The following is a 23811-nucleotide window of genomic DNA, read 5'->3' on the forward strand; positions in this document are numbered from 1 at the left end:
CAAATTATACTGAGCCTTTTGGCCAATAATGCCGTCCCCAAAAATGTGCCAGCCACAGCGGACCGCCCCTCCACCCGCCCCTAGCTATGCCAGTTATGGACCAATTAATCAAAACCTGAAAGTCTTGGTTCATCACACACTACACCATTGAGTTGGTGAAAGGATGTTTCCACAGTGTGTGATACCAACTGTCAAACATGGAGGAAGAAATGTGGCGGTCTGAGGTTCTTTTGCTGTAGGCAGTCTGAATCAAAAGGGGTAATACAGTTTGGCAAGATGGCTACTTTGATGACTCAAAAATCTGAATAAAATTTTGCACACTTAATGATTCCTCAACTTATATTTTTAGGGAGGAGTTTATATAGGGGGTTCGCTCCTTGCTTGCTTAGCTCACCAGCCCCCAGGCCTGTGCTGCACGCCAGCCACTTTGTGTCTCTGCCGCTCGCATTCTGAAGAGGGGGGGCTGAACGCACCCCAAGGAGACGTGGTCACTCCTCCGAAACCCCCTCTTAAACGGTGATACAATGGGAAACAAATACAGTTTTTTTTAACCTTCTTTTTGGTCAATCAGCTGCTGGCTTGCTGCTGGTGCTGGTGGTGATGCTGCCAACTGCTGCCTTCGCTGCAGATCATTGCACAAAATCGTTGCACTTTTAGGCATACGATTATATATATAGAGTAGATATACAGTATATCTATACATACAGTGCATCCGGAAAGTATTCACAGCGCATCACTTTATCCACATTTTGTTATGTTACAGCCTTATTCCAAAATGGATTAAATTCATTTTTTTCCTCAGAATTCTACACACAACACTCCATAATGACAACGTGAAAAAAGTTTACTTGAGGTTTTTACAAATTTATTAAAAATAAAAAAACTGAGAAATCACATGTACAGTACATAAGTATTCACAGCCTTTGCTCAATACTTTGTCGATGCACCTTTGGCAGCAATTACAGCTTCAAGTCTTTTTGAATATGATGCCACAAGCTTGGCACACCTATCCTTGGTCAGTTTCGCCCATTCCTCTTTGCAGCACCTCTCAAGCTCCATCAGGTTGGATAGGAAGCATCAGTGCACAGCCATTTTAAGATCTCTCCAGAGATGTTCAATCGGATTCAAGTCTGGGCTCTGGCTGGGCCACTCAAGGTCATCCACAGACTTGTCATGAAGCCACTCCTTTGATATCTTGGTTGTGTGCTTAGGGTCGTTGTCCTGCTGAAAGATAAACTGTCGCCCCAGTCTGACGTCAAGAGCGCTCTGGAGCAGGTTTTCATCCAGGATGTCTCTGTACATTGCTGCAGTCATCTTTCCCTTCATCCTGACTAGTCTCCCAGTTCCTGCCACTGAAAAACATTCCCACAGCATGATGCTGCCACCACCATTTTTCACTGTAGAGATGATATTGGCCTGGTGATGAGCGGCGCCTGGTTTCCTCCAAACGTGACACCTGGCATTCACACCAAAGAGTTCAATCTTTGTCTCATCAGAGCAGAGAATTTTGTTTGTCCTGGTCTGAGAGTCCTCCAGGTGCCTTTTGGCAAACTCCAGGCAGGCTGCCATGTGACTTTTACTAAGGAGCGGCTTCCTTCTGGTCACTCTACCATATAGACCGGATTGGTAGATTGCTGCAGAGATGGTTGTCCTTCTGGAAGGTTCTTCTCCCTCCACAGAGGACCTCTGGAGCTCTGACAGAGTGGCCATCGGGTTCTCAGTCACCTCCCTGACTAAGGCCCTTCTCCCCCGATCGCTCAGTTTAGATGGCCGGTCAACCCTAGGAAGAGTCTTGGTGGTTTCAAACTTCTTCCACTTATGGATAATGGAGGCCATTGTTCTCATTGGGACCTTCAAAGCAGCAGAAATTCTTCTGTAACCTTCCCCAGATTTGTGCCTCGAGACAATCCTGTCTTGGAGGTCTACAGACATTTCCTTTGACTCCTTGCTTGGTTTGTGCTCTGACATGAACTGCCAGCTGTGGGACCTTATATAGACAGGTGTGTGCCTTTTCAAATCATGTCCAATCAACTGAATTTACCACAGGTGGACTCCAATTAAGCTGCAGAAACATCTCAAGGGTGATCAGGGGAAACAGGATGCAGCTGAGCTCAATTTTGAGCTTCATGGCAAAGGCTGTGAGTGCTTATGTGCATGTGCTTTCTCAATATTTTTATTTTTAATAAATTTGCAAAAACCTCAAGTAATTTTTTTCATGTTGTCATTATGGGGTGTTGTGTGTAGAATTCTGAAGAAAAAAATGAATTTAATCCATTTTGGAATAAGGCTGTAACATAACAAAATGTGGAAAAAGTGATGTGCTGTGAATACTTTCCGGATGCACCGTATAAAAGTCAAAGCCCTCACTGACTCATCATTAATTCTCCCACTTTCCATATAGGTGAGAAACTGCAATTTTGCATGCTCATTCCTTTGGAGTGTACTTACAAAAGTTAGGTATGTTTCATGTCCTATTTCAACAACCAAGAGGGGAAATGGGTGATCCCCCTAAACTGTATATATAGAGAGGGGAAACTCCTCCTCACTATTTCTGTGACTTCCAATATATGTAGGAAGCCCAAATTTCCCATGCTCATCTTTTATACTGTACTTACAAACGTTAAGTATATTTCATTTTGTGCTGTGTCCGAACTTTCAAAAATAACATCTTGTTTTTGACAGTTCTCATCATTATGTCGTAAGGAACTTTCATAACTGACCTCCCATTTAGGCGGTTTCATTCCTTATTTCCTTTAACAGAGGATTTATTTCACGGCAGAGATGCACAAGGGCAAGGTTCCCACTTCCTTTTTCTGCATGGCCGCTGTCCGTGCACCTACTAGGGAATCCAATCCTGGATGGGTTTATCCATTCCCGGGAATTTGGGAATCTCCCATGTCATTCCCAGGAATCCCAGGCGCCCGGGGATGACACAGTGCATGGGCATCTCATATGTGAACGGTTTTAGAACGACCAACACTTATTTTTAATAAAACTACTGCAATATGTTGACACCGATAAAAGACTAACCTTATCCACAAGCAGTTCATGCTGTCATATAAGTACATGTATCTATTTAGTTGCTGTAATAAGAGTGTAGAAAGCACAACATGTCCAGCATGCGGTCGTTTAGGTGAGAGCGCACCTTCGTGCAGAGTGCGACAGCCGCTGAGAAAGCACACTGTGCCACCACTGAAGTAGGCGACACAGTCATCAGATACTGATAAACTTGTTCTAAACAATGCCCGCACTTGACGTTGCTCTGAAACACTGCCATTTCAGCTTTTACTGATACATCCAGTTTATTGTCATTATTTTTTGATGGCAAGTTTCTTGGTACATATAATGTGGATGCAACAGACTGACGCATTACAGTTTCAAGTTGCTGTTCGAAGCTGTTGTCTGACAGACATCAATGAAGTCTGCCCTGTCTTGGCATTTGTGAGCTGCAGAGTGCAGACTCCTCACAGTCCACTGTGCTCAGTCTTCGTGGAAGTCGGGAGACTGACTGCTGCTGGTCTGTTGTTCCCTGAATTAATCGGCAACACACTACACCGTGGGCCAAAAAACTGTGCCACTTAATTATTTTCAATTATAACTCTGCTATTTCTTGATCGATTTGTACACTTTTACATATATGCGAGCTTGGCCGTTCCCAGTTTCCCGGGAATTACAGCAGTTTCATTCCCGGGAATGCGGTAATTCCCAGTAATCGGGAGCCCGGGAATGGATTCCCTAGCATCTACCATGTGGTTGGCTCACTGCCCAAATACATTAACAACATCCCGTGCTCATGTGCCTCCTCACTCACTTCCTTACTTTCCTCAGCTGTTCATCGTGCTCACTGCTCCCTTCTTCTTTACTCCACCGCTTCAAGCCTGTTATTGTTCGCCTTGCTTCACGTCTTCCTGCTGGTTGCTCATGCCTTTTCATTTAGTTTCTTCACACTCTTAATCCTCTGGGCATGCCTCTGCCTACTCTACTTTTAAAGGTTGGCACACCAATTATGTTACCACGAAACTTACAACCACCAAAACTTTGTAACGGCACCAGACTTTAGATCAAATCTCTGCTCAAGAACCTCATTGAGGTAACTGTCTTCACTGGAACTGACTCAGGGGAGACTGTATTTATTCCTTGCATCTCTCTCATACCCTCTGACCACCCAATCCAATTCAAATGCCTCCAATTTCCAGTAAGGGTCTGCTTCGCTATTACAATAAATAAGTCACAGGGCCAGACTCTAAAAAAGGTTGCCATTGACTTGACACAAGATTGCTTCTCACATGGCCAGCTGTAGGTTGCATACTCAAGAGTAAGCTCAGCAGACATCTTGGTCATTTTGCAGCCCAAGGGCAGAACAGCAAACTCGATTACAAAGAGATCCTTACATCCTAAAAATGTGTATTTCTCATACATAACATTTACAATCATAAATTAAACTCTTTACAATCATCAAATTCACTCTCAATACTAAAATAAGCCTATGACAATTGTAATGACAATCATGTTACATTTTAAAAAATCTTTCCTTTTCTTTTTCATAACTTCTTTAACACACTACTTCTCCACTGCAAAGCGCGGGCATTTTGCTAGTATATATATATATATATATATAAATATATATATATATATATAGATATATAGATATATATATATATATATATATACATACACATATATCTAATAAAGATAAATATTATCTGTCTTGGATAACAAAGGGCTGCTGCCTTGTGTGTGCCAGTACAACAAGGTCAGACCAGTTTGTAGTGCCCACGAACACAATATGCGTAATAACCACTTGATTCCTTGTTTGAAGTCACCAATATTAAGAATGATTCATCATTAAAATGTTGGTACAAAGTAAATGATTTCTGTTGCAGAGACAGACAGGATGATTAAATGAGATACAGTTGTTTTTTATCCCAAGGGGAAATTCAGATGCATAGAGCAGCAGAAACATAAAAAACAAAAATAAAGAATCACAGGACCTACCTAACATAATTCTTTTTTTTGTAAAAACTTGATTGCTATGTATTGATTGTAATAAAATTAATAAAAAAAAAAAAAAAGAATCACAGGACCAATAATAGAGCCAATCGATCAATCAATCCATAAATAAATGTATATTGTGCAAATATTTCAAAATTAACTTACATTGGGAGGAAGCAGTAACTTGCCTGACAGCAGTGGGTAGAAAAGACCCCCAGAGACACTTCTTGACTCTGTTTATTTAGCTAATAGCTAAGCTGTGTCAAAATCTCATCCAGAATCTTCAGATTCCTTAATTCTGACCAGTCTCCCTGTCCGTGCCACTGAGAAGTACCCCCATAGTGTGATGCTGACACCACCATGCTTCACCATAGGGATGTTATTAGGCACGTGATGAGCAGTGCCTGGTCTTCACCAGACATTATTGCCTGACAGCAGTAGTTAGAATAGACCCCCAGAAGTGCTTCTTAGCACAACATGGTGGAATGAGATAGTGGCTAAAGTGCTCAGTAAGAGCGCCTCCTGGAGGGAATGACGGGGATTTTTCATGATGGCATCCTCTTTTCCAGGCAGTAATGTGGAAGAATTCAGTTTTCATTTCAATGTCTGAAGCACATATTTAGTTTTAATTGTAATGTGCTCCCTTTTTCACCATTGCTTATTCATGTAAATCCCCAATTCATATTCCTGCTTTTTCCACTCTGTCTGATGAAACCCGTTCTGCATCTGAAATAAGAGGTGTAGGCCAGCTGTCCACAGTACCCAAAATGTCACAGTACTTAAATTCACTTTAACTTGCCATGAGATCTAACAGTTTATACAATTTGCAGAATTGAATAATACATTGTTTATTAATTATAAATTTAATAATAAAAAATGATAAGTTTGGGCTTATCTTGACAGCTTTCGGCAACAAGGCAGAAGCCAGCCTTGAATGGATTGCCCACTATTTTAGGGTCACTAATGAATCTAACATGTGTTTAGGATTAGGAAACCAAAGCAAAAACCACTCAGGGGAACAAGCAAACTCCATTGAGATGAGGTCCAGATTTGAATCCAGGACTGAAGAGATGTGAAGAATCTCCATATAATTTTTGGAGCATTCATAATCAATGCAAATGTGCAGTGCTCAATTAACTCAGTAGCACTAGTAGAAATATCCATGAGCAAGCATTAAACAGACAGAATTTAAGAGAATCCTCAAGAGAAACCTGAACATCATCAGAAAAGTGCGGCAGGGCCCTTCACACCAGTCACTGGTGTTGGATGACACGTCAGGCTCATATGGTCGCTTCTGTCACCTTTTAGGATGTTATTAGCATCCTTGTCCTCAGAGGTCAAACAACGGTCAGTATCAAGCTGCTGCTGAGATGCACTCAGAGTATGATGCCTCGGTCCTGCGGTATAAATCCATACAGTTGGAAATGGACCATAAAATGATGCTCTATTGACTGAATCATAGAATTTACAATTGAAGCTGAAAATCCTGGTGGGCTTACTGTATATCAAGCAAATTGACTAAAAAAAGCTTCAATTCTAAACCTTAATTCTCCAAACAAGGGTATATTGACAAGGCTTTGTGAAAAGCCTGTGTGATAAACAATGAGGACATACGTCCAGCTAGGACATGCAGGAATAACACGATATCCTAACTGACCACTTGAACTGAGAATGTCAGTGGAATATTAATAAAAAACAATAAACATAACAACAGAAAATAGAAATTTTGTTTGAGGAAAGGTAATTTTCAAATCATAACAGCGGTTTAAATTTTTAGTTATGAGAACTTTACACAACATGAACTGTCCCTGAACTTTGAAATGCAGGCGCTTTAAAGAATTTAAACAAAATACACTAAAGAAATTCCTTTTAACATGAGAGAGGGGCTCCCCCTAGTGAGTCCTTCTGGAACAACAACCCCAGAACTTGAGTTTAACTTTTACATTTTGCCTTTGCCTGTGCGTTGGTGTATTTTGGTTTACCACACTATGGAGGAATATTTCGGACAAAATTAATTAAATAAATAAATAAATGCGTAAATAAATAAAAGTACTGCGAAATGTGAGCATAAATAAATAAATGTGTCATGAAATGAGAGCCTTAATAAATAAATGCATCATGAAATGAGAGCATAAATAAATAAATGTGTCGCGAAATATGTTTTCCGTTGCTTATTTATTTATTTATTTCATTTTGTCCGTAACGTTCCTGCAAACCGTCATGAAATACGACTTGAAATAAAACTGTCACTTTCACTCGTCAAAGTTGAGAGGGTGGGCTTTAACACGCCCTCTAGTTACTGATTGGTGAATCGATAACACAAGAATTAATTAGAAAAATGCTTACTGCTGCCGATGAAATGGATTCTGCCGAAAATATTACGTATTTCAGAGAGAGAACTGAAGATTTATCGGAAGAAATGACAATGTTGGCGGCCCTTTTAGACTCCGATATAGATTAAACTATTTTTGAAGTTATCGAAGAACAGGTGGAACGGACTCGACTACACTCCAGTTCAGGTGATGCAGTACCCTGCTCTGGACGTCCATCCTTTGACATTCCAGCTGAGTCAATAGAACACCTTCTGTTATGCGGTTTAAAAGTACGACAGATTGCAGATCTATATGGTGTATCGGAGAAGACGATCACAAGGCGAATGAGCCAGTTTGATATACGGTAAGCTGCAACGGCTGCATTACTTTAGGTACTTTGAAATGGAATGCCCAAAGCAGCTCCAACTAATATTTTGAACTGAGTATTTGACCCTCGTTTCACGAGTATAAAGTCAGGTGCATATTCGCAGCTACTTTTTCAAACAACTGTACAGCTCTGATCAGTGGCAAAGTTGTTCAGTTCAAAATATTAGTTGGCGCTGCTTTGGGCATTCCATTTCAAAGTACCTAAACTAATGCAGCCGTTGCAGCTTACCGTATATCAAACTGGCTCATTCGCCTTGTGATCGTCTTCTCCGATACACCATATAGATCTGCAATCTGTCGTACTTTTAAACCGCATAACCACATAACCGCATTTCAGTTGCGAGAAGCAGATCATAGAATGTTACAAAGTTAACTGTCAAATAATGCAAAGAGTACGCGACACGTTTTTCGCCCTATTTTGGGCTCATCAGGCATACACACTCCACTGCACCCTCAGTGCATATCGAACCTCAGATAGACAAACGCACTTCGATTGTGACATTGTGAGAAAAAAAATCCTTTTCCAATTCCATCTCCAGCCCATACCCTCCCCAAACATTTTTTATTAAATCCCTTCTTTAGTCAATATAAATTACAAGGCTAACTAGATCACATCCGGAGTTTTGCAGTTGCTCACGCGTTTGATCGTGCGTGTGGGATGACCAGTGTGTGAGAAGAAGAGAGATCTCAGACTGGCCTGTATGTCAATGAGGTGGCAAATGGCATAGGGAGGATATATGATAAACTAACGTTTAAAAAAATGTTTTTTGAACGCAACGCGATCTACCGGTCAATCGTGATGGACGCATTGGGCATCCCTGCTGTAGAAGCTGCTTTTGGAAGCCATTACACCTTCAACACTTCTTAAATGAGTCTCTATAAGCTTTGCACACATGTACTTGGACCGTTCATCCCATTTTTTCATGGCAGATCCTCTTAAGGTATGTTAGATTGGATGGGAAGTGCCTGGGAACTGCCATCTTCATGTCTCTCCACAGATGTTCTATGTGGTTTAAGACTGGCCTTTGAGTGGGCCACTCAAGGATAATCAAGAGACTTGACCCAAAGCCAGTCCAGCATTTTCTTGACTGTATGCTTCGGTTCATTCTCATGGTGAAAGGTGAAGCGTTGCCCCAGTCTGAGGTCACATGCACTCTGGAGCAGGTGCTTTGTAGACGCTAGAGGCTGTTGAGAGTTTTTGGTCTGTTCTGTGGTTTGGTGTGAGATTTAAATAAAAAAAAAATAAATACATTTTGCTTTTAAAAACTTGGGTATTGGTTGCCGCTAAGGACCCGTGTGGGAATTTTTTAAAGCTTTTTTCCCTTTAGTAGGGTTTTTTTTTTGCCTTTTTTTTGCCCGCACAAGAACAAAAGTAGTTGGGTGTTTGGAAGTGCGCTTGCAAAAGTTACTTGTACCTGCTCTTCTTGTTATCTTTATTTGAATTAGCATCGAGGAGTCAGGGTAGAAAGCAGCAGTAACTGATATCGCATTTGTAAGTAAATAACCGCGTCGTCGTAACAGCGATTCCTTAGTTTAAAGGAAAAGGAAAAAAGGCTGACTTCACAGCAGTAAAAGGGGAAGGCTCAGCAGTACCCAGGTAAGCGGCCAACGTTAAGACGCCGATCAGGCACAAGGGGCTGTAGGAGCAAATAAAGTAGTAAGTTTTATATATTAGCTTATTTTGGATTAAACAGACCTTAGCGGTCCAGAGGTAGAACAGTTAAGTGGGCGACAGCGTATTGGTTCATTAATATGAGTAATACAAACAGTACGAGTGGAGAGCTTATAAGTAAGAGGAGCGCAAAGTTAGGAGAAGAGACAGAGAAAAGTAAAGTAAACCTCATAGAAAGACAAATAGCAGGCAGCTGAGACGGAGAACAGTACAGGAGCTTAAGAGGAAAAGGTGTAAAATATCTGTAGCATATCTTAGTGTTATCATTTAATTTAAGGAGCAGCTGAAAGAAAAATAATTTTTAAGAAAAAAAAAGTTAAGGCAGTTTAATAATCCCAAATCAAATTTTAATAATGAGGCCAGTGAAATGCAAATCCCGTTGGATGTTGGACTTTTTAGATGATGATTTGGAAGAGCCAGTTGTCTATGAGGGCTACATCTGCAAGAGATGCCAGCTGATCCAGCACCTCAAGCTCAGGGTCGCTGAACTGTAGGAGGAGTTGGCTGACCTGCGTTGTAATAAAGAATTGGCAGACTTGGCCCAGGTGTCCTTTAGAGAGATACCCCCCAAGGTGGCACGGGAGGAGATTCCAGACCAGACAGGTAGGAATAGGTGGGTCACGGTCACAAGGCGTAAGGTAAAGGGTGCACACTGTCCGGCGGCATCAACCCCAGAATTAGAAGTGTCAAACTGTTATCATGTCCTTCCAGAGCTGGACGGTGACTCTGATAATTCTGAGGTGGCAGGCAGGGATGAGGAGCCCCAATGGGCCACCTCAAAACCAGTTCCCAAAAAGAGAGAGGTAGTGATAGTTGGGGACTCAATCATTAGGGAGTTTAGGACAGGCCAGGTTGAGATCTATACATGGAAGAACAACCAATGGTGTAGAAATAAAAATGCATAGTAATGTAAATTCTAAGCAAAAATTTAAATGTAGAAGGAGTAACACATTAAAATAGCTTGCCTTAATGCTTGAAGTATCAAAAATAAGGTAAGTGAGTTGGAGTTGTATGTAGCAGAGCATAATTATGATATTATAGCAATAATGGAAACCTGCTAAACCTTGCTAAATAACAAAGATGGGGATGAGTGTAACATAGAGGGATACACATTTTTTAGGAAGGATAGACAGAACAGAAAAGGAGGTGGGGTTGCTGTTTATGCCAAACAGGATTTAAATGTAAGTCATCTTCAGTTGGATGATGAGCCCCATCTTAGTGAGGACATGTGGCTTCGCCTGGAAAATATTAGGGAAAAAGGTCTTATTTTAGGAGTGTGTTATAGACCACCCAATTCAGACAGTAATTTCAACACACATCTTTTTAGTAATATCAAAAGGCAAGTTTACAGGGGATATTATAGTCATGGGGGACTTTAATTATCCAAATATTAACTGGGATAACCTTACAGAAGGAGGAGCACAAGAGCAGGAGTTTTTAGAAGTAATCAGTGACTGTTTTTTAACACAGCATGTTAAAGCACCAACAAGGGGTGAAGCCTATCTGGATTTAGTATTCTGTAATAATCAGGATAGAATTGAGGGTGTAGAGGTGATTGAACCACTAGGGTCAAGTGACCATAATATAATACAATTCTCAGTATTTTGTAAGAGTGCAGATGCAAAGACTAAAATTGTTAAGTTGAACTTTGGTAGGGCTAATTTTGAGCAGATGCGACAAAGTCTAAGTAGGATAGACTGGGATAAGCTTTTAAATGTGGAGACAGTCGAGGAGCAGTGGAACAGGTTTAAAAATGTTTTACATGTAATGCAGGACAGATACATACCTAAATTTGGAACTAATAGGAAACTGAAAAAAATTCCACGTGGATTAATAAAGATTTAAAAAAGAAGTTGCAAAGGAAAAAACTGCTGTATAAGGCATATAAGACTAATGACTGCAAAGTGAATCGTACAGCATATGAGAACATGAGGGTAACCATTAAGAAAGATATCAGAGAGGCTAAAAGACAGTTGGAGAGGAATATAGCAGATAAGGCGAAAGAAGACCCCAAGAGATTCTTTCAGTATTTTAGTAGTAAAAGAACAGTTAAGGAGGAGGTCGAGTTCATCAGGAATAGTAAAGGGGAATTAAAAGATACAGACAATGAAATAGCAGATGCCCTAAACTTACATTTTTCTGAGGTGTTTACAAGTGAGCAAGTGGATAACCTGCCAGAGGTAAACACAACTACTAAGGAGGTACTGAGGGATTTGGAAATTGTAGAGGGAGAAGTGCTGCTCAGATTAAATAAGATGAAATCAAACAAATCACCAGGACCAGATAATATTTATCCTTGTATTCTTAAGGAGGCTAGTGAGTACATATATAAACCCTTGACACATTTTTAGGAAGTCACTGTGTACTAGAGAGATTCCGAAGGACTGGAAAATGGCAAATATCATCCCATTATATAAAAAGGGTGACAGGGCAGGGTGGCATGGTGGCGCAGTGGTAGCGCTGCTGCCTCGCAGTTAGGAGACCCGGGTTCGCTTCCCGGGTCCTCCCTGCGTGGAGTTTGCATGTTCTCCCCGTGTCTGCGTGGGTTTCCTCCGGGCACTCCAGTTTCCTCCCACAATCCAAAGACATGCAGGTTAGGTGGATTGGTGATTCTAAATTGGCCCTAGTGTGTGCTTGGTGTGTTTGTGTGTGTCCTGTGGTGGGTTGGCACCCTGCCCAGGATTGGTTCCTGCCTTGTGCCCTGTGTTGGCTGGGATTGGCTCCAGCAGACCCCCGTGACCCTATTCGGATTCAGCGGGTTAGAAAATGGATGGATGGATGGATGGGTGACAGGGCAGATCCAAGCAACTATAGGCCAGTAAGCTTAACATACATCACAGGAAAATTAATGGAAGGAATTATTAAGGATAAGATTGAGCAACACATGGCAAGGACAGGAGTTATTCTGAACAGTCAGCATGGGTTCAGAAGAGGGAGGTCGTGTTTTACTAACATGCTGGAATTCTACTACGAAGCAACAAAGTTATATGATCAAATTGAAGCATATGATATTATTTATCTGGACTTTTAGAAAGCATTTGATAAGGTGCCATATGAGAGGTTGGACATCAAAATAAAAGAAGTGGTAGTTTAATGTCAGTAAATGTAAAGTATTACACATAGGAAGTAAAAATGTTAGGTTTGAATACACAATGGGCGGTCAGAAAATTGAGAGTACACCTTACGAGAAGGATTTAGGAGTCATAGTGGACTCTAAGCTATCGACTTCCCGACAGTGTTCAGAAGCCATTAAGAAGGCTAAGAGAATGTTAGGATATATAGCACGATGTGTGGAGTACAAGTCCAAGGAGGTTATGCTCAACCTTTATAATGCACTGGTGAGGCCTCATCTTGAGTACTGTGTGCAGTTTTAGTCTCCAGGCTACAAAAAGGACATAGCAGCGCTAGAAAAGGTCCAGAGAAGAGCGACTAGGCTGATTCCAGGGCTACAGGGGTTGAATTATGAAGAAAGATTTAAAGAGCTGAGCCTATACAGTTTAAGCAAAAGAAGATTAAGAGGTGACATGACTGAAGTGTTTAAAATTATGAAGGGAATTAGTACAGTGGATCGAGACTGTTATTTTAAAATGAGTTCATCAAGAACATGGGGACACAGTTGGAAACTTGTAAGGGTAAATTTCGCACAAACGTTAGGAAGTTTTTCTTTACACAAAGAAAGATAGGAATAAGCTACCAAGTAGTGTGGTAGACAATAAGACGTTAGGGACTTTCAAAATTTGACTTGATGTTTTCTTGGAAGATATAAGTGGATAGGGCTGGCGAGCTTTGTTGGGCTGAATGGCCTGTTTTCGTCTAGAGTGTTATAATGTTCTTTAAGAACCTCCTTTTATATTGTTGCGTTCATCCTTCCCTCATAAAAAAATCTGACAAACGGGAGAAGACCAGTCAGTCCATCCAGCCTGTTTGCTTAGCTAATAGCTAAGCTGTGCCAATATCTTATCCATATTCTTCAAATTCCTCAATTCTGACCAGTCTCCCTGTCCCTGCTGCTGAGAAGTACCCCCATAATATGATTCTGCCACCACCATGCTTCACCTTAGAGATGGTATTAGGTGGGTGATGAGCAGTGCCTGGTCTTCACCAGACATAACAATCACAGTTCTACCCAAAGATTTCAATATTTAAGACCGAGAAACTTTCTTTTTATGCTCCCAGAGTTTTAAAATGCTGTTTGGCAAACTCCGTTCAAAAATGACTTCCATCTAACCACTCTACCATAAATGCCTGATTGATGGAGTGCTAGCAGGATGGTCATCCTTTTGACAGGTTCTCCTATCTCAGAAGGACTTCAGCAGTTCTGTTTGAGTGACTGCTGGGTTCTTGGTCCCCTCCCTGATCAAGGCCCTACTTGCTCAGATGGCCAACTCTAGAAACTCTGGTGGTTCTGAACATTACTGAGGCCACTGTGCTCCTGGAAACACTCAAAGCTTTAGAAATGGTTTTAAAGAGTTGCCCTGATATATGCCTTGCCACAATTTGATTGCAGAAGTCTAAAGAGAGTTCCTTGGACCTGATGGCTTGTTTTTGTCCTGACAAGCAGTGTGAAATGTGAGACCTTCTATATACAGGCATGTGCCTTTCTAAACCATGTCCAATCCATTCATTTTGTCATAAGTGGACTCCAATCAAGTACATCTCAGAGATAATTAAAGCAAACAGGATGCACCTGATGACAATTTGGGGTACCACAGTGAAGGGTCTGAATATCTTTATGAATTGGAGACTTCATTTTTTTATTTTTAATAAATTTGCAGACCTTTCTGTTTTCACTTCATTATTATGCAATGAGTGTTGACTGATGAGCAAAAATGGAACATTTAGCCAAATTAAAATAATCCTACAGCACAAAGTGTGCAGAAGGTGTCTGAATATTTTCCTAATTCACTGTACTACACACACATAGTGTGCATGCTTAACACGTGCAAATGCATTAAACTTTCATGTTGATATATCCTTTTAAACCCACATGTCTAACGTTGCCTTGCAACAATACAATAAATTTGTTATAATTCTGCCTCTTTCCACAAATAAGGTTTATGAAGATGATGCTTGGATTGGACCCTACTACTTGTGTCCTCATATCTGTGTATGCCAGTATGAATATGTCAACACCATGCTGAGCCTAGCAGCAAAACTGACAGGTGACACCATTTTGATCCACAAAGCCCAGTTCAGCCAAATATCTTCAAAGTATACACATTTTTTTCAGTGCAGGCAACTGCAATGAATGGGAATCTTTTATACCATCTTGGAAATGTCATGTCAGACTTCAATACTATCCCATGCCAAAGACACACCATTTAATAAACAGGCACTCTTCCTGTAGCATTTCTTGACCTGCTGCCTTTTCAAAGAGTTCAGATTGTGTTGCAGGCATCTAAAGAATATGTGAAGGTATGACCAAAGCACTTCGCGACAAAGCTAGAAGTACTTGTGTAGTGGATTTAAGTTTTCTAAAACAGTAGCCTGGAAAGCAGTAATGGATGCTGTTTTCCATAAGCCATTTTGACCAGTTTACTTCAAATGTATTTATTTTTATTCAAAGCAAGTAACATCCCATGCAAGTAAGTCAAACTTAACAAAACTAAATTCAATTCAACCCTCATCCATGAGAAAAAGAGAAAGGCCAACAGCCACAGTAAAACTTTTGAGAGTAGTATAGAGGGAAATGAGTTTTTCTCCCCAATATAAGTGTTGATTCTAAAATATTATTGATTAGATCCTGCCAGGTTTTAAAAACGTTTTGCACAGATTGTTTAAGAGAGAATTAGATTTTTTCCAATTTCAAATAGTATATAACACCAGTTACTCACTGAATTAAAAGAGGTGGGTTAGGATTCTTCCAGTTGAGCAAGATAAGACCACATGCTAGTAGTGAAGTAAAAGTAATTACAGTTTCTTTGTCCTTCTCCACTTTAGTCGATCTGGAAGTACACCACACACAGCTGTTAATGGGTTAGGAGGGATTGTGACATCAAGGCTGTCTGATAGGCATTTAAAAATGTTTGTCCAGAATGATGTTAATTTGGTACATACCCAAAACATGCGGCCTAGTGAGGCTGGAGCTTGATTGCAATGTTTGCAGCTTGGAACTTGCCCTTGAAACATTTTGAACAATTTTAAGATAGATGTGCTCGATAACAAATTTTCAGTTAAATAATTGAACGCTTTGCGCATATGGAGCTTGAGTGAATTCTGTGCATGGATGTCTTCCACTCCTTTTCTAAAGTGTTGAGTAAGAGATCCTTTTCCCACTGTACTTTGGGATCTTTAAAAGGAAGGGACTTTAAAATGGTATTATATATTATAGAAATGCAGTCTGAGTCTTCAAGACAGATCAATATCTTTTCTGGAAAAGAAATAGGTGGGAGGTGAGAAGAACTGGCTAGATTTTGTTTAGCAAAGTTTCTAATTTGGAGATAGTATAACAATTGTGTTGATAGGAAATTAAATTTAGAGTGTAATTGTTCATTGGATGCAATGACATTATTTACATACAAATCTCTAAATGATTTAATCCAGGGGTCCTCAATCACAGTCCTGGAGGGCTGCAGTGCCTGCAGGTTTTTGTTCTAACCCAGCTGCTTAATTAGAAAGCAATTCTTGCCAATAATTTAATTTCATGGCGTTTTAATGCTTCAACTCTGCTATGTCAGGTAATACTCATATCCTGGATTTTCTTCCTCTTTCTGAGGATATCATCCAAATGATTTGAAAGCTAAAATGGATGAGTAATTCTCGGTCCTTCACTTTTTTCTCCTCATTTTCCTTCCAGTATTTAATTACACCCAATAGTGTATGATAAATACACACAGGTGTAAATGGTAACAAGCTAAATGGAGAAATGCTGTTTTCTTTTGTCATTTGCATGTTATTGCTAATTAGGAGCAATTAAAAATCAAGAATACAGCTGTTTAAGGCTAAAATAGGCAATAAGGGTTCAAAATCTTAACGACCGAGACAACTAAAGTGAAGCAGAAATGTTACTTGAGCATTAAGTGCTTCTTCTTAAGCAATTGGGTTGGAGCAAAAACCTGCATCCCTCCAGGACCATAATTGAAGACCCCTAATTTAATACCATATATTTTCCAAACATTAAAAACTGTGTAAGTTTGAGAGGGTGGAAAAAGGTGGTTCTCATGTAGAGGGGCTAAAGATACAATTTTCTCTAACTTGAAGTGCTTCCTACATTGGTTCCATATTCTGAGTGAATGAAGCACAATTGGGTTGTTAGTATATTGATGATACCTTGTATTTACTGGTGTAAAAAGGCAAGGAACATAAAGAGGTATTGCAGGATTTAATTTATATTGCAGACCAAGCTTCTATGTGCTCATCTGTTTGTGTCAGTGTTTAGGTTTTTATTGTTTGTATGTTTGCTGCCCAGTAATAAAATTGAAAATTAGGTAGAGCCATGTCACCTTCTGATTTAGATTGTTGTAGAGTCACTCTTTGGATGTGTGGATATTTCAAATTCCAAATAAATGAGGTTGATTGTATCTAACTTCTTAAAAAATTATTTGTTAATGTATATGGGGATGTTTTGAAATAGAAACAGAAGCATAGGAAGCATATTTATTTTGATAATGATAATTATCCCTGCTAAAGTAAGATGCAAGTATGCACGTCGTCTTTAATTTTCGCCATGCAAACAGCAAAATTTTGTTAAAAAAGAACTTTATATTTACTTGTGATGTTTACCCCATGATATTAAAACTGATCTGCAATGATAAAAGGGAAGGTGTCCAATCTAATACTGTTTGCCTGAGAATTCACTGAAAAAAACACACTTTTGTTCAAATTAATTTTGAGTCCAGGTATCTTTTGAAATTCTGCTAATACAGTTAGGGCTGTAGGCACTGAATTCTGTGGGTCTGATACAGTACTATATCATCTGCATATAGTGATATTTTCTGCTCAAGTCCTTCTCTGAAAATCCCTTTCATCTCGGATTCATTTCGACAGTGAACTGCCAGTGGCTCAATGGCAATTACAAATAGCAGTGGTGACAAGAGACATCCTTGTCTAGATAGATAGATAAATAGATAGATACTTTATTAATCCCCAAGGGGAAATTCACAAAGTACCACATTCCAGTTTGAAGTAGTCTGAGATAATGTTAATACAAACTGAAGCTACTGGTCTTGTATACAGTAGTTTGATTCATGCACAGAGGTTAGGGCCAAACCCAAATTTATGCAAAGTGGTGAATAGGTAATCCCACTGAACCATATCCAAGGATAAAAAGATCTCTGGAGTGTTGGACTTTATGGGTGAATATCAAGAGTGAGCCTGATATGGCCGTGCAATATATAACAAAAAGAATGGAAAAGGCAGGTGCCATCTCCAGGCATGGAAACCACTCGTTAAGTGACAGTTCTTTGATCAATGATGATCACCTCGATAGACATGTTAATAGGGGTACGGTTGGAACGATAAAGGAAATGGGTATCTGAACAATGTAAAGTAAGTCTAAAATACCTACACAATAACTATAATCGTAATAAATGAACAATAAAACAGCGGAGAAGCCGTGGATTAAATAAAAAGGCTGTAGTTATCAGCAGGGAGACATGAATCCCATGGAGAAGCAAGGAAGGGAATGTAGAGACCGGAGCGACGGACGGCCTTATATAGGCAGGCAGCCAACAACGTGGGAGGCGTTGGGATGGGGGACCCAACACCGCCTCACACGGTGACCGAGCTGCAGGCTATGGACGTATATATATACGTAAGTAGGATTCAGTTAGCGTTGAGAACCCACGTACCAAATTTTTTTGAAGATGGGCCTATAAGTAACAAAGAACATTAGAAAATTCAATATGGAGGCCGACAGTGGCGTCATACCACCGAAATAAGTACGTACATCAGTTTCAGTTAGCACAGGGAAGCCGCCTACCACATTTTGTGAAGGGGCCATAAATAAGAAAGTTCAACATGGCGGACACTGTCGACCGTTATGACCATTACATGTAGAATTTCGAAATGAAACCTGCTTAACTTTTGTAAGTAAGCTGTAAGGAATAAGCCTACCAAATTTTTGCCTACACGGGAAGTTGGAGAATTAGTGATGAGTCAGTCAGTCAGTGAGGGCTTTGCCTTTTATTAGTATAGACATATTATATTAAATAGGTGTTGAAGATTGGAAGCCAAATGTCTACCTTTAATAAATCCAGTTTGGTCTTGTGATATTACTGAAGGGAGTACTTTCTCAATCCTTCTAGCTAGGACTTTAGAGAGTATCTTAACATCATTATTCAGAACTGAGATTGGTTTGTATGATCCACATTGTAATAACCCCTTTTTTTTTCTTAGGAAAAATGGTAATTAATGCTTGGTGAAAAGTTTGAGGTAGAATTGTAATGTCTCTGGCTTCTATAAAAGATGTTAATAAAAGGGAAGCTAACTTGACATTTTTTTTTATAAAATTCAGCAGTAGGTAGGAGAAGGACCTGGTGCTTTCCCACTCTGAAGTGTTTATAGATTCTAGTAATTCTGATAGCATCAGAGGTTTATCCAATTCCTCTGCACTGAAAGTATCTAGGTGCGGTATCTGTAATATATGAAAAATGCATTAGATTGTGTCTTGTATTCTTTAAACTCAGTAGTACTGTATATAAGGACTTACAGTAGTCTCTAAATGTGTGCATTATATTTTTATGGCCAATGATACTATCTCCGTCTGTGTTGGTGATTACTGATATTGCATTGCAAACTTCCTGCTTGTGGATTTGTTAAGATCTTATTAGATTCTCTTTGTGTTTATAGTAATGATGTTGCAATTTAAAACAACTTGTTCCATTTCTTTTATTGTTAATAGGTATAATTCTGATTGCAAAGCTTGTCTTTCCCTAAAAACTGCCTCATTTGAAGACCTGGCATGTTCTTGATCTATTCTGGTAATTTCACTGATTAACTCTGAGGCCTTCTTGGTTTCTGATTTATTTTTGTGGGAAAGATACTTTTAAAAATGCCTTCAGAGTTTCCCAGAGTATTCCTGCAGAAACATCTGAGGATGCATTTGTCTCTTTTAAAAAGAAAAAAAAAAATCAATATACCTGGATGAGAGATGAGTATGTGGGGCATAGTGATGTGAGCTCCATGATCAGAGAGGCGTGGTCAGAGATAACAATAGCGTTGCATTTGCAAGATTTGACGGCAGGCAAGAAATTGTTATCTATAAAGAAATAATCATTTCTTGAGTAACAATGATGTACTGGTGATGCACTGGTGAATGAAGGAATATGTTCTTAAGTATGGATTTAAAAAACTCCATCGGTCTGATGTTATGATCAATTAAAAAAACCATGTGATTATTTTTGCATTGTTAGATGTTGTCTCCCCTGTAGTTGAAGATCTATCCAGGCCTGGATTTAAAACAATTAATGTCTCTTGCCATTATGATTTTGTGAGTGCTCAGGTTAGGAATTGGGCTAAATACATTTTGGATAAAGTCTCAATCATCCACATTGGGTGCGCAGGTATTTATCAAAATTACTTTACAATGAAATAAATACCCATTGCGTATCACCCTTCAGGATCAGATACTACATCTGATACTCCAAATGAAATTGCTCTATGAATTAAGATTCCCACACCTCTAGTTTTCTTTGTAGAGCTGGAGTGGAATACTTGGACAGTCCAGTCTCGAGGCAGCCAAAACAGATCCTAGCTGATTAAAATTACTATCTTGATGTTTATACCCATTAGGTGAGAGAATACTTTCTCTTTAACTTGTGATTAGGACCTTTGACATTCGAGTCTACAAAGTTCACCGTTTGGTCATAGAGACATTGCTTCTGAACTTTTGTTGTAATTTTATAATTTTAAATTAAGGCTGTACATTATTGCATATGATAGCTTTAACCTTAATTTCCAATATTGCCAGGAGTTATAGCTGTGAAGCCTATTGTTGTTTTGGCACTTACAATTGTGAAGATGAAAAGGACAGATCAGAAATAGCTTGCACTCTTTCTCTCCTCCCCCAGACAAACAAACACACACACACATACATACATACATACATACATTTTAGGGGACAACTGCATACAGGATGTTTCTGTAGAATATTGGATGTTAGAAACAATATATATAATTTGAGTTACATTCATCATTTCTAGTCTAATAATGTGCGTATTTTAATGCAGTTAAGAAATGTTGTAAAATAAATTTTAAAAAAAAAACGCACACTATTCAACTGAGCTTCTCCATAATTATTTAGTTAAATCTCCAAAATATTCCGTGGTGACATTTATGAGTTACAAAAATTTCCTGTCAGCAATCTTGCACATTGTCCTCCCGTGTCTTCACTGAAGAACTTATTTTAAAATAAAAGTCTCCATCAATCAGTTTCTTCCTTCACTGCTTCATGCACGTCTATCACATCATCCTGTAATCTGTCTTGTAGTTTGCCGAGGTTCAATTGAAGCTCCTTTAGTTTCCCTCACACCTCAGTCTCCACACTTCTAAAATTAGTGTACTATAAACTGTCTTTTCTTTTTTTGCAATATGAAGACCAAAACTGCCCAAAATGTCATTTGACACACAATCACCGGAGTAAATACTTTGTGCAGGTCCATCAATAGGGGTTTTGCTGGCTCCTACTTATCTTGTAGCTGACCCACTTCAGTGTTACCTGCATATTTAAGCAACTTACATTTTCATTTTTCCCCATTTAATTCCAACATCATCATGGATGCAAAGTGCAATCTGGCAGTGTTATTTGTTGGTTTAGGTAAATTTAGTCTAATAACACTAAAATTAGCACTAGGTTTCTATAAGCTAAGATTGAAAAAAGTCACAGGTGTATTTTCTTTCACACGGCACTGCAGGTTTTATGAAGGTTTATGTATGTGGTGAGAGAGGACATGCAGGTGATGGGTGTAACAGAACAAGATGCAGAGGACAGAAAGATATGAAAGAAGATGATCCGCCTTGGCAACCCCTAATGGGAACAGCTGAAAGAAGAAGCAGCAGCAGTACTGAAGGTTTTTCTTATTCTATGAACAAGACAGATTGGATGCACTCTAACACTGACAAGAAAGCAGCCCTCCCACATGACACAAAGGAAACTTAAAATATTTTTTGAGTAAACATTTATTTTGGTAACCAGCTGTAATTTGAAGAGTGAACCGGGGAACTTGTGGTTATTAAAACTGCATATTGGACAACTCCAAAGAGAAAACACTCTAGCAATGCCTAGGCACACAATTCACAGAGACAGAGTGACACTCACATGACACAAACATGAAAGTGACTACAAACGTAAAGTGCTTCAGGTCTTTATGGCTAAACAAGCAGTTACAGCAACACAGGCTTGTGGATTCTGTAGTCAATTCAGTGAAGGACAGCTGTGGGGTCAACAGCTCAGGCACTGTTTTTCTTGATAAAGCTGATAAGCCCATTGGTTGAGCAGTCATGGGAGGTCACCTCGCTGGCATCCACAAGCTCTGGTTCAATTTTCTTAGCCAACTGTTTGCCGAGTTCCACACTTTAAAATTAACAAAGAAATAATATTTATGAATACCAAACAAATTTTCTTAGCCAACTATTCGTGAAGTTCAACAGTTTAAAGTTAAAAAGGAAATTATAGTTCATGAATATCAAACAATATTTCTTGAACTTATTTTAATCTGTAAGTACTATCACATTAATATTTCAACATTTTATACTGTTATCAGCCCCCAATCACCACACATTATCACCTTAATATACTTTTGTCATTTATTGATACTTCTACTTGTGCTGTTTAGGGCAGGGTTTTGAACATGAACTTGACACACAGATATTTTGCCTATAATATTACAAAAGACAAAATAATTGCATAAACAGAAGCATAAGTTCAGCATTTTTCAAGTCAAAGTTATTTCTTCACATTCATGTTATATATTAATTTGCCACTAGAAATTTTGAAGCTTTTTATGTAAAAAATACCTTGCTTGTTTTTACTGTTTACATTGGGGCTTTAGGGTACCCGGGTCCATAGGTTACAGAAAATGCCTTAAAACTTCCGATTTAAGAAAATATGTCATTACACATTTGAGCCATCATTGTGATAAAGGAAGGCAATTAGAAATAAATATTTTATCACTCATTCTGAGTACTAGTTTATCAAGGTAAAGATATTACTTGTCTGTTTGCAGCAGCCATCAGGGTGGAATTAGGACAACCCAACATCAAGCTCCAACCCCATTCTGTGTTATTTTAGCCATTGGAAGCTTATTGAAAAGAGCATATATAAATTTCTCACAACAATACATCTGAACTGAATCCTCAGAAAAATGAAAACGGCAAAGTGTGTGACAGAGCTGATTAAAGTGCCACAAACCAATTTTGGATTTGTTTTTTTTTAAACTGCATGATGATGAGTCGCTCTTGCTGACAATATGGTAATAAAAGCTCAATGTTTTTGAATGAGAAATTTCACTAACACTGATGCCATAAAATCCATAAATACATGGCGAGAATAAGTGTTACCCGATGCCATAAGGAAGTAATGACAGCGGACTCTGTCTTTATTAAAGCATCTGTACTAAACTTACAATACTTTTTAAAGCTATTTATTGTCTAGTTGTCTACAGAACTAAGACAGCAATTCACATCTGGGAATCAACATTCAGTGTCAATAATGGGGTTTGACAAAGACTTTCTCTGCTGGCAATAAAGAGTGTCACACTGCCAATAGAGTAAGATGAACAGTGTTGTAAAGTGCAGAGTCTCTTTTTAAAGTGGCTGAACCCCACAACTATGGTTTGCTTTTTTCTTTTTATTTCTTCCTAAATCCTTATGGCAACACTGTTTTGTAATATGTGTGTAAACTCAGGGTGTGGATTAATACTGGATAACATTTGGGCTTGAAAAATGGATGTAGGTGGTATGATTTAAAGCTTCTTCTCACACCTATGGACCTGTGTACCCTAAAGCCTGTAAGGTGCAAGATCACACAAGGCATTTTTAAAATTTATTAAAAAAAAAAAGGTTCACTTTAGAACACAGGTTTATATGGCACATATACACCAAGAATGCAAAGAAATAACTGACTTCAAAAATAAATCAATTTTTATTTGTCACATACAAATTATACATACAGTACAATATGCAGTGAAATGCTTAGTTGCTCAGCTCCTATGACTGTGCCTTGAGACAAATATAAAGGAACAATAACAATCCATGACTTTATAAATTCAAAAATCATTATTACAATTATATGTAATAAATTTAATAAGTAATAAATAATAATAGAAGTATTATTTATTAAGTAAATTAAGATTAGAGATATTATATTATGAGCATTTGATATTGTATTATGTAGTTAATGTCTATCAAAAAGAAATTAAAATACTGAATAAAATATCCTTTAAGTGTGCAGAAAAGCACATGTGTATCAATAATAATCAAATGTGAAAGAGGCTGCTTCATTTCCACTAG

General features: G+C 38.8%; 1 protein-coding gene across 1 annotated transcript in view; it reads right to left on the bottom strand.

Annotated features, from left to right (window-relative positions):
- Window positions 1-21462: 21462 nt before the first annotated feature.
- gpib (glucose-6-phosphate isomerase b) overlaps window positions 21463-23811 on the bottom strand; it is a 52555-nt gene continuing 50206 nt past the window's right edge. Inside the window, exon 18 of the mRNA XM_039763555.1 lies at window positions 21463-21874. Within this exon, the coding sequence (XP_039619489.1) occupies window positions 21751-21874 (124 nt within the window). The 3' untranslated portion in view covers window positions 21463-21750. The remainder of the gene's footprint in view (window positions 21875-23811) is intronic.

Source organism: Polypterus senegalus, chromosome 9 (genome assembly GCF_016835505.1).
Source record: "Polypterus senegalus isolate Bchr_013 chromosome 9, ASM1683550v1, whole genome shotgun sequence".
NCBI lineage: Eukaryota > Metazoa > Chordata > Cladistia > Polypteriformes > Polypteridae > Polypterus > Polypterus senegalus.